An 11,534-nucleotide genomic window follows, 5' to 3' on the forward strand; every position below is an offset into this window, starting at 1 on the left:
TGACCAGGATGGTCTCGATCTCTTGACCTCGTGATCCACCCGCCTCAGCCTCCCAAAGTGCTGGGATTACAGGCTTGAGCCACCGCGCCCGGCCTATTTTATTTTATTTTGAAACAGTTTTTGCTTTTGTTGCCCAGGCTCCAGTGCAATAGCATGATCTTGGCTCACTGCAACCTCTGCCTCCTGGGTTCAAACGATTCTCCTGCCTCAGCCTCCTGAGTAGCTGGGATTACAAACATGTGCCAACACACCCAGCTAATTTTTGTATTCGTAGTAGAGATGGGGTTTTACCATGTTGGCTAGATTGGTCTTGGACTCCTGACCTCAGGTGATCTGTCCTCCTTGGCCTCCCAAAGTGCTGGGATTACAGGCGTGAGCCACGGCACCCAGTTTCTTGAACAAAATCAGGATTCTCTTAGAAAAGAGAGGGTAATACAGCCATTGGGCAGGGAACTAGCAGTGTTTGGTATAATACCCTCCGTTTCACCTAGACTCTCTCAATAAATGACACACCATTCAACTCAACCAGTTGTTGTAGCCAGAAACCTGGGACTCATCCTGGAATCTCCACCTCTCTCATCTTCCACTCTATTCAACCAATAATTCCATTGATTCTACCTCAAACACAGCTCTGTAATCAGCCTTCTCTTTTGCCACCCAAGTTCAGGATGCCACCATCATCTTTCAACTGGGACCCTGCAGTGGACTGCATTGGTCTCCCTGCCTGTAGTCTTACTAAACCTCGATCCAAGTTCCAAGCTGCTAATAGTACCTTTTCTTGATGCAATTCTGGTCATGTTATTTTCCCATTAAAACCCCTTCTTGGGGCCAGGTGCGGTGGCTCATGCCTGTAATCCCAACACTTTGGGAGGCTGAGGTGGACCAATCATTTGAGGCCAGGAGTTTGGGACCAGCCTGGCCAACATGGTGAAACTCCGTTTCTACTAAAAATACAAAAATTAGCTGGGAATGGTAGTGCATGCCTGTGATTCCAGTTACTCAAGAGGCTGAGGTACAAGAATCAGTTGAACCTGGAAGGTGGAGGTTGCAGTGAGCCGAGATCACACCACTGCACTCCAGCCTAGGTGACAGAGCAAGACTGTCTCAAAAAAAAAAAAAAAAANAAAAAAAAAAAAAAAAAAAAAAAAAAAAAAAAAAAAAAAAAAAAAAAAAAAAAAAAAAAAAAAAAAAAAAAAAAAAAAAAAAAAAAAAAAATGAAGAGAATGTAGTCAAAAACCAAAGAAGGAAATTAGAGGCACCCAACAGGGTCACCCAACAGGGTAACCCACAAAGAGGACAGGATATGGACTAAAAAGTGCCACTAGATTTGGTCACCGAGTGAGAAGGATAATATTTGAGAAGATTTGGACTCTTTTGTCAAACTAATATACTTAAGAATGTATTTTCTACCTCTTCATTAATTCCTCCACCCATTTGTCCAGCAAAGATTCACTAAACATCTACTCAAGGCTGTGTACTGTGCTAGGCCCTAGGGAGACATAAGTTGACCAATGTCCTTTTGGGCTCACTATACTTGCCTGCAAGGGAAAGTTACAATGCACCAGGGCTGGGTCTTTTACAAGCTGGTACTGACAGGCTCTCTGAATACATTCGATGAAACAAGGGCCAGTGTGCAAGTCCAAAAGTCAATGAGACTTAATTATCTTGCTCTGAGGTGGGAGGAGGCAAAGGGAAAGTGTGTGCAGAACATTATTATTGCATTATTGGTATCTTGATAAGTCAGTCACAGATGAGAGTCTGGATTTTTCCAAGAAAATTGGTTCCATCTGCTCAAACGCAGAAAAGTGATAGAGCAGTTAATCAAAAGAGCATCCCCTTAAAATATTCTCTGAACTTGCCTACTTTTTTTTTTTTGAAATGGAGTCTCGCTCTCTTACCCAGGCTGGAATGCATTGGTGTGATCTCAGCTCACTGCAACCTTTACTTCCTGGGTTCGAACATTCTCTTGCCTCAGCCTCCTGAGTAGCTGGGATTATAGGCACATGCCACCACACCTAGCTAATTTGTATTTTTAGTAGGGATGGTGTTTCACTGTGTTGACTAGGCTGGTCTCGAACACCCGCCTTGACCTCCCAAAGTGCTGGGATTAAAGGCCTAAGTCACTGCGCCTGGCCTTGACCCTAATTATTGACAAACTATTGCTTTACTAATTTTTTTTTTCCTGCCCTTCTGTTCTAACTGCAGCAAAACAGTGTGGTGTAATGTTCAAAAAATCAGTGAATCACAGCCTTCTGAAAACGAATGGGTATCAGTGGGGTTTGGGAGTTGGATGAAGACAAAGGGAGGGACACCATAACTAACTGGAGATCTTACTACATTTTCCTTTAATATTCATTTTTTACAATAGGCATTATTTTGAAAAAAGTTTAATTCAAAATGTCATTAAGGCACATTATCTTTAATGGTCTGGAAAAACAGTTATTTTTACACTTGAACTTAGCCAAAAGGCCGAGAAGCGATAAAAAACAGTTATTTTTAAAAATCCTGTCCATCAATTTTTTAAAAACATAAAACTAGACATTCTTTGAAATGTGAATAATAATTTCCTAATTTATATTGAGGATTTTGGATATACTTGTTTTTTTTTTTTTTTTTTTTTTTTTTTTTTTTTTTTTTTTTTTTTTTTTTTTTAAACATGTATGCCTGGGAAGGTAAATGATGCAAATATTTGACCACTGCCTCAATCAGACTTTAGTTTTTAGGGTCTGGCCTGACATGATGGCACATAAACAGGAAAACAAGCTCAGAGGAGCCTATCCCTGAAAACAATCCCTTACGGGACTCTAGCTCACGCCTGGCCCTTCCCAGTGCTTCCATCTGAAGCCCCTGGGGATCCAGGTGGGTTAAGAAAGGTGGGGGAGAGGGGATCGTAAATCCTACCCCACTGGGAAGGGTGACAGTAACAACTTCCAGAGTGTTTACAAAGAGCCAGGCTCAGATCCAAGCCCTTGACGTGTATTAACCTGGGTAATCACCCCAACAATTCATGAAATAGTTACTATTATTATCTTTTTCTTTTTCCTTTTTTTTTTTGAGACGGAGTTTCACTCTTGTTACCCAGGCTGGAGTGCAATGGCGCGATCTCGGCTGACCGCAACCTCCGCCTCCTGCGTTCAGGCAATTCTCCTGCCTCAGCCTCCTGAGTAGCTGGGATTACAGGCACGCGCCACCATGGCCCAGCTAATGTTTTGTATTTTTAGTAGAGACGGGGTTTCGTCATGTTGACCAGGATGGTCTCGATCTCTTGACCTTGTGATCCACCCGCCTCGGCCTCCCAAAGTGCTGGATTACAGGCTTGAGCCACCGCGCCCGGCAGACTATTTCTGTATTATCTTCATTTAACAGATAAGCAACGGAGTCAGAGTGGTTATAGAAAGTGGAGGAGCGGGTACCTTGTTGGTAGCCACTGGGGGTGTCAGTAACATGTCTCAACTTTGTTAAAACGGATCAGAAAAATGCTCACCTTTAAGACTGCAAGCAGGGCCTGTCTAGGGAAGAGGTGACTTATCAATGATCTTTTAGATAAGGAATAGATCTGCAGGGAGGCGTGTGTAAGAATAAAAAGTGAGTTCCCTGTGTGCGTGGTCGGTGGTGAACTCCTAGCTGGTCCAAACTGAGAGCTTGAGCATTTGCTCTCCAGGGTGAGAGCCCAAAGCCGAAGGAACAGAGAGGGCCAATTCCGGCGGCAGCCACGTGGCCCAGTCTGTGAGCCAGGGTGGCCGTCACGGAGGCGGGGCCCGAGGGGCGGGGCTGGGGAGTGCTGACGCCCGGGCCGGGCGGAGTGCGCCTGCGCACGGGGTGGGCAGGGCGGGGGTGGGAACGCGAGAGGAGCTGTATTAACGAAGCTCCCCGCCCCGCCCGCCAGGCCAGTGCTCTCAGTGCGCAGGCGCGGAGCTCTCTCCTTGTCAGTCGGCGCCGCGTGCGGGCTGGTGGCTCTGTGGCAGCTGCGGCTACTGGACTCCGGCACCATGAGCGGCTTCAGCACCGAGGAGCGCGCCGCGCCCTTCTCCCTGGAGTACCGAGTCTTCCTCAGTGAGTGTCTGCAGCTAGCGGACCCTCCCCTCCCGTCCGCCCATTCATTCCCGGGCCTCTACTCCCCGGAGGGTGCGGCCAGCGCTCCGCCCCAAGTCTCCGACGCGGGCCCAGCTCCTCGGACGCGTCTTGGGGCCTGGCCGGCCTCGCATTGCCCACTTGCCGCCGGCGGGGATCGCCTCCGGCCATCCCTCCCGGCTGAACGGAAATGGTCCCTTTCTCACGCTTCGGTGTACCCAAACCTGGGCCCAGCTAGTTTTGCAGGTGTCCGGCTCGGGCAGGGTCTGAAGAGAAACGGAAATCACTGGCCCACCCTAGAAAGGTGCCTGGAGGTAACATAATCTCCGTAAGAGGATTGCTCAGTTTGGAGGAACAGCGACTCAGGGGGACAGTGACTTCCTAAAGACCTTAATTCTGTCGCCGTAGCTCAGATTATCGGCGCTGAGCGGAGCCAAGTCCACCCCCTCGTTGTACAGACGGGGAAACCGAGGCCTGGATCGGGAGCCGTCTGTGAAGGCGCTGGACCGACCCTCCGGTCCGCGGTAACGCTCCTACCTCTCCGCCGCCTGTTTTCTCTTAGCGCTGATGCTGGGAATGCTCTTATGAAACAGAAAGCTGTTCCCCGCAAATCAAACAGATGACGTCAATCTGGAAGCATGACTGAGAAAGTGCCAAGTTTTTACCTTGTGCAGGATTCGGCATCTAAGGGGGTACCTACCAAGGTCCTGCCCCTGAGGATGCACGTGGAAGCCGGGAGGCTGCAGGCTGGCGCCCTCCACGCTCCTTATCGCCGCCACCTTTTTTTTTAACCTTGTAGGTGGAGGAAAGCTACGTGGGGTTTTCTTTATCCTATTACTCCCTCCACCCTCAGCTACTAGGAGCAGATTATGGGAGATAACCGAGGCAGTGGTGAATGTATCACCAAAGGCGCTTCTATTTTAATCTCTTTACAGTTTTATTTGGAAGGAAATGGGCAGGTGCCTCAAACTCTGAGTTGGTGAAGCGGGGAGTAGAGGGGATCAATGGGAATAGGCGTTGAAGGAACAAAGCTCCTAGCAAAAAGAGCCTGGTGTGGGAGGAAAAGGAAAGTGAACAGTAAAACTCACACATCTAGCTGAAGGTTAAAATATCAGATACAATTTAGGAAGGTGAGAACTACCCCCACTCTCCATTTTATTTAATTTTGCAATGAAGCAGCAAGGGCAGTGCAGTAACTTTTGACCGATAGTTCATGGAACTGTTTTTCTGGAAATAGTGTTGACTCCAGAATTTCTCTGTAGGAAGGGCTTACAGAGGTGACTGTCTGATTTGAAGGTGAGGGGTGGATCTTCAACCTATATATGCAGAACACACTGCTTTTACTTAGATTATTTATTTGCGATTAGTATTTGGTGGCTGTTATGGGAGACCAGAGCTACTCCTAGACTTTGACACTAGCTGAAGTAATTGATTTTATCAAGTAGAACTCTCTGGAACTTGAGAAATAGTAATTAGAATCCACTATATAGTTATCAAATTTTAAGTGCTTTATCGTTCCTTAATAAAAATAAACTTTTTTTTAGCTTTATAATGCTACATTTGTCAATTTCTTTAAAATTGATAAAGGGTTGGGCAGACTGCAAAGTCACAATTGACCCCAAAGGGACTTTTATAGGATTATGAGGGGTCACTGTTCTATTTTTCCTATTACACTTTGATTTTTCTTTGTTTTTGAGACAGAGTCTAGCTCTGTTGCCCAGACTGGAGTGCAGTGGTGCAGTCTCCACTCACTGCAACTTCTGCCTCCCAGGTTCAAGTGATTCTCCTGCCTCAGCCTCCCAAGTAGCTGAAATTACAGGCACTTGCCACCATGTGGGTAATTTTTGTATTTTTAGTAGAGACAGGGCTTCACCATGTTGGCCAGGCTGGTCTCAGACTCCTGACCTCTGGTGATCCACCTGCTTCAGCCTCCCAAAGTGCTGGGATTATAGGCATGAGCTACTACACCTGGCCTCCACTTTGATTTTTAAACTTGAAGGGATGCAATGTAGACAGTCCATAGGTTTTCTGAAGAATACTGAGGAAGTTTTAAAATTACTCTTTGGCTATATTTAGGCCTCTAGAATATATTAGTAATATATATCCAGAATATAATAGAAATTATTTGTGAAGGTGTTTGTTGCAACTTGATTATCCTTAAAGAAAGTCATAATCTAAGATGGCTGTCTCTTTCTTCCCAGAACACCACTTTTAGCTACATTGTTTATAATTTAGCAAAATGGTCCCCTCCCTTCCTCCCAAGTACTTCATAATAGTTCTGTAAACTGTTAACTGATGTGAGTTCAGTCCAAAACAATTAAATTGTCCAAAACAATTGCCTTTTGTGTATTGGGTAGTCTCTGCTGTCAGTACAGAAATTAGTACTTATTAGATGCCTACAGAGTGCATAGAATGTAAATCCAGCCTAGCCTGGGAGTGCAGTCAGGAGAAGTGAAGTATACGACCAGTTTTTCTGGTGTGAGAATAGTGTCTTGGTATAAAAAAATGTGTACTGATCGGGTGTGGTGTCTCACCCCTGTAATTCCAGCCCTATGGGAGGCCAAGGTGGGCAGACTGCTTTGAGCTCAGGAGTTGGAAACCAGCCTGGGAAACATGGGAACACCCCGTCTCTACAAAAAATACAGAAATTAGCCAGGCATAGAAGCTTGCGCCTATAGTTCCAGCTACTCAGGAGGTTGAGGCTGGAGGATCACTTGAGCCTCCAAGAGGGAAGCAGGGGTGGCAGTGGGCCAAGGTCACACTATTGTACACTATCCTGGATGTCAGAGTAAGAGAGCCTATCTCAAAAAAAAAAAAAAAAAACTATACTATGTGCATTTAGCAATACAATGAATTACAGTAATAACTTTTTCTAATTTATTTTGCAGAAAATGAGAAAGGACAATATATATCTCCATTTCATGATATTCCAATTTATGCAGATAAGGTAAGACATTCTTGTCTTTTGGACATAGTCTCTTTACTCAGATCAGCTAGTTCTACGTATTAATTTTCTTACATGTCTTTCAACAAGTGCTTAAAATGCCTCATTGTGGTGTAAGTTAAAGGTCCATTGATTAGGCCGGGGGCAGTGGCTCAGGCCTCTAATCCTAGCACTTTGGGAGGCTGAGGAGGGTGGATGGCTTGAGGCCAGAAGTTCGAGAACATCTTGGGCAACATGGCAAAACCCTGTCTCTACAAAAAAATAAAACAATTAGCCAGGCATGGTGGCATGTGCCTGTAGTCTGAGCAACTTGGAAGGCTGAGGTTGGAGAATCGCTTGAACCTGGGAGGCAGAGGCTGCAGCGAGCCAAGATTGCACCACTGCACTCCAGCTTGGGTGACAGAGCGATACCCCGTCTCAAAAAAAAGGTCCATTGACTAAATAAAAAATCAGTCTTAAACTAGATTATTTCGTTAAAGAAGCAAATATAATTTGGGGAAGGAGAGGAGGAATAAAAGCAAAAGTAAGCTGTCTTGGTAAAAAAAAAAAAAAAAAAAAATTACATTGGTCCTTTTTGTATGTGTATTTGGAACTAAAATCTTAATACTTCATTAGTGGTTTTAAATAAACCAGGTAGCCATCACAGAATTTGGGCTGTGGGATCTTTATTAAAAGGTAAAAATAAACTAGATTATTCAATGAGTATAGGAAAATTTAGTCACAGGCTAGTACAGTTGAGATTTGTGCAATTAAGATAGTGTTAATAAACGTAGGCACACAGACTTCTAAAAGGAAATAGCTGTTCTTTTATGTCCTGTATAAACCAGCAAGAAGAAACCTAACTTTAGCACAGATTGGGAGGTTTGCCACAAATTGGTAAAAATCTTTACTTTTCTAGGGGAAAACAAGTCTACGACTATATACACCAGAATAGCTGGGTGTGGGGTGATTGTAATCCCACTTGGAAGGCTGTGCTGGGAGAAGCACTTGAGCCCAGGAGTTTGAGACCAGACTGGCAACAAAGCAAGACCCTGTCTCAGAAAAATAAATAACAATAAAAAATATATATCAAAATATTTATGATTCGTGGGACTGCCACCCTTGGTTTTATTTTCATTTTTGTCTTTTTATATTGTCTAATCTTTTTACAAAGAGCATCTGTTATAAGTACAACTTTAAACAGTCATTTTAAAAAATGCATCTCTTCTTAGCCTCCTTTCCAATGGAAGCTGTTTGTACTGTATTTCTCAACTTTACACCAGAACAAATATCTTATTCTTTTTATACTTTTACGTTTTTTTCCTTCAGTAAGAAAATTTGATTCACATTGAGTACAATAATTTTTGAGTTGTAGAAGTTACATAGGTTATTGACTTTCCTTAGCTAGATGTCAGTACACAACATATGTGAGCATCACTTTCCAGTGCACATCTAGAGTAATAGTAAAGATGAAATTTTGTTCTTCTGTGTGCTGTCTTACTGTTTTTCTGGGCGTGACCATTAGATAGAAATAGATAAATTCATTGCATTTCTACCAGGAAGTTTGCTGCAGTTCTGTACTGCCAGAAATTCCAGTTTTTGCATTGCTTACAAGGAGCCTGCCTGGGCAAGACTCCAATTGGAGGCAATGGAGCAAACAGCCCCAGGCCAATTATGTGCCACAAGTACAGGAGGGACCTCAAATTGGCATGTATTTTTCCTGTGGGAATATCAGAGTTGTATTTATTCACAAACTCGAATTTGTTACATCTGATTTCCTGGGAGTTGATATAAACTGCAGAATCTTCCCCTCTTGAATCTTGGCCACATTAGGTTGGCTTGAATTATCTGCTTGTTGTATAATAGTATATATATATATATCTCATATTGTAGCATCTCAGACCATTTTGAGCAATGAAGAGGTATAAAATGATGACCCTAAGTTTACTGATAATACCCTGCCATACAGGTGTACTAAGGAGGGAAAACATTTTCTTGAAATAGAGCTGTTTTCACAGTGTTCTTAAGTCACTGGACAGTATTGCAGCCAAGGACCAGATGATCATAGATGTTTTGGTACCTACTCTTATTGCTGCTTCAAGTTATTCCAAAATAGGAAACAGGCTACATTTTGGTGTCCTGTTAGGTGTGTTCACTCAGATTACTCTGGGACACCGAAGTCTTATAAGGGACTGGTCTGTAAAGTGGATTACTCAAATGAAGACTCTGCTCTTGGCCCGCCCTGTCCCAGCTCAAAAGCACAAGCTCTTACGACTCTGGATTTTATGAGTGGTCTAGACCTCAGTGGATCTTGGACAGAAGCCTTTCTGCCTGAGAGGCCGGAAGGAATTCATTATGTTGTTTTGTTTTTAAGGAAGTTACTTGTTTAAAACACAAATGAAGGTGTGGTTGACATCATTCTGGATTATAGCTTTAAAAAAAAAATCAGATTAACTTGAGTGTTTTTCTTCTTTATAAAAAATCCATTGTGATTAAGTTTACATAAAGACATTCTCATGGGCTTCGCCTTAGCCTTTATTCCTAATATGATCAGTCATCTGAGGGATGATAATGAGGGAATGTCATGATCAAGTGAGCATGTGCCTTTAACACAGCTCAGTCAGCTCGACTAAGGAAAAATGTCCAAAGGCTCATATCCATATCAGGCCTTTTTTTTGAGACAGATTCTCTTTGTCACCCAGTCTGGAGTGCAGTGGCATGATCATGGCTTACTGCAGCTTCAACCTCCCAGGCACAAGTGGTCCTCCTGCCCCAGCCTCCTGAATAGCTGGGACCATAGGCACACACTAACACGCCCAGCTAATTTTTCTATTTTTTGTAGAGATGGGGTTTCCCTATGTGCCACATTCCCTATGTGTCCCTATGTGACCAGTTCCCTGGTCTTGAACTCCTGGGTTCAAGCGATCTGCCCATCTTAGCCTCCCAAAGTCCTGGGATTATAGGCGTGAGCCACTGTGCCCAACCCCTATCAGGACCTTTTAATGTAGATATTCAGTTTGCCATTAGGTAATCAGTGCAGCCCGTTTTGGAAAATCTTTTGCCTCGAGTACTCTGCTTTGTCCACATCCAATGGGTAGAGAAGGTAAAAGCAAGGGCTCCCTGGATGTTTTTAAACTGTAGGGATGTCCTTTGCTCTGAGTCAATTTTAGGATCAAATATAAAAGCATCTATAGCTCAGAGTATCTTCTAACATAGAACTTTTGAGATACCAGAAATTTTAAAAATCCAAAACATAGCATAAACAGTATGAAACACTGAGCAGATAAAAGCTTTCTCTAAACCTTAAAGTGCTCAGATATCATGACCTGATTTTTAAATTTTAGAAATCAGATATTTTTCTATTCTATATCTTAAACTTTCATATTAATTCTAGTTCTGACAATGTAGGGTGCTATTTTTTTCAGGTGATTGTTGGGAGCATATAGAGGCATATATAAATATGGAATATGTGTTTCTTTTTTTCTCTTCTGAAAGAAAGTCAAATCTCTAATCAAACAGATTGATGCTTCAGAAACTTCCCAGAATATTATCTGCAATTTGGCATAAATGCATTTTTCTTGGGAAAGGTTCCATGGTCAAAATTATTAGTCATTGCAAATCAGAAAAGTTTTGACAACTGGAAATGCAGACCCTTTTGCTTGATTTTATAAAGAGAGGAAAATAAACAGATTGTGGTTAGAATATCTGTTTTCAAAATTTAGTCATCATAAAGCTTATCTGAAGAGAAAAAAATTGGCAAAAATAGCAGCTTTTTCTTTCTCTTTTTTGAGACAAGGTCTCACTCTGTCACCCAGGCTGGAGTGTAGTGGCATGATATTGGCTCACTACAGTCTCCACCTCCTGGTCTCATGCAGGCCTCCCACCTCAGTCTCCTGAGTAGCTGAGTCTACAGGTGCGCACCACCATACCTAGCTAAATTTTTTTTTGTATTTGTAGAGACAGGCTTTCGCTGGTCTTAAACTCCTGAGCTCAAACAGTCTGCCCACCTCAGCTCCCAAAATGCTGGGATTTCAGGTGTGAGCTACCACACATGGCCAGCAGCTATTCTTAATTATGACATGACAAGTTATTGCTCTACACAGGTACATATGGTAGTGTATAGTAGCAAATACAGGCATTTGTTCGAGTTGCTATGAGCAGACACCTATGTAACTGGAAAAAAAGTATTACTAAAAGTTTTATGTGTATGTGTTTTAATTTTTTTTACTTTAATAAGCTAATGATCTCGCTTGGAATTTTAATGCAATTTGTTGAGCAAATGTTTTTTGGGTTGGTGTAAATCATGTCTTTCTTTGCTAAGTTACAGTTCTCAATGAATAAGGGGCACAACAGTGAAGTTTGATCATCATATTTCTTTCTGTTAGCTTCTCAAATAGACTTCTGTCATTGCCAATGAAATAATTCAGGAATCCATATACTTTTAACAGCTTAAAGTATATCCTTCAATAATCATATAACCAACTTTACAGCCAAAACTTAGAGTTAAGAGCCATTGTCATTTGGTGAGCAGTGAATAAGA

The 11,534-nt window shown here is 42.8% G+C and overlaps 1 protein-coding gene across 1 annotated transcript in view; it reads left to right on the forward strand.

Annotated features, from left to right (window-relative positions):
• The first annotated feature begins 3,878 nt into the window (after positions 1-3,878).
• PPA1 (inorganic pyrophosphatase 1) overlaps positions 3,879-11,534 on the forward strand; it is a 24,908-nt gene continuing 17,252 nt past the window's right edge. Inside the window, exons 1-2 of the mRNA XM_017548880.2 lie at positions 3,879-4,053; positions 6,960-7,018. Coding sequence (XP_017404369.1) covers positions 3,990-4,053; positions 6,960-7,018 — 123 coding nt within the window. The 5' untranslated portion in view covers positions 3,879-3,989. The remainder of the gene's footprint in view (positions 4,054-6,959; positions 7,019-11,534) is intronic.

The sequence above is a fragment of the Cebus imitator genome, unplaced genomic scaffold (genome assembly GCF_001604975.1).
Source record: "Cebus imitator isolate Cc_AM_T3 unplaced genomic scaffold, Cebus_imitator-1.0 Scaffold215, whole genome shotgun sequence".
Taxonomy (NCBI): Eukaryota; Metazoa; Chordata; class Mammalia; order Primates; family Cebidae; genus Cebus; species Cebus imitator.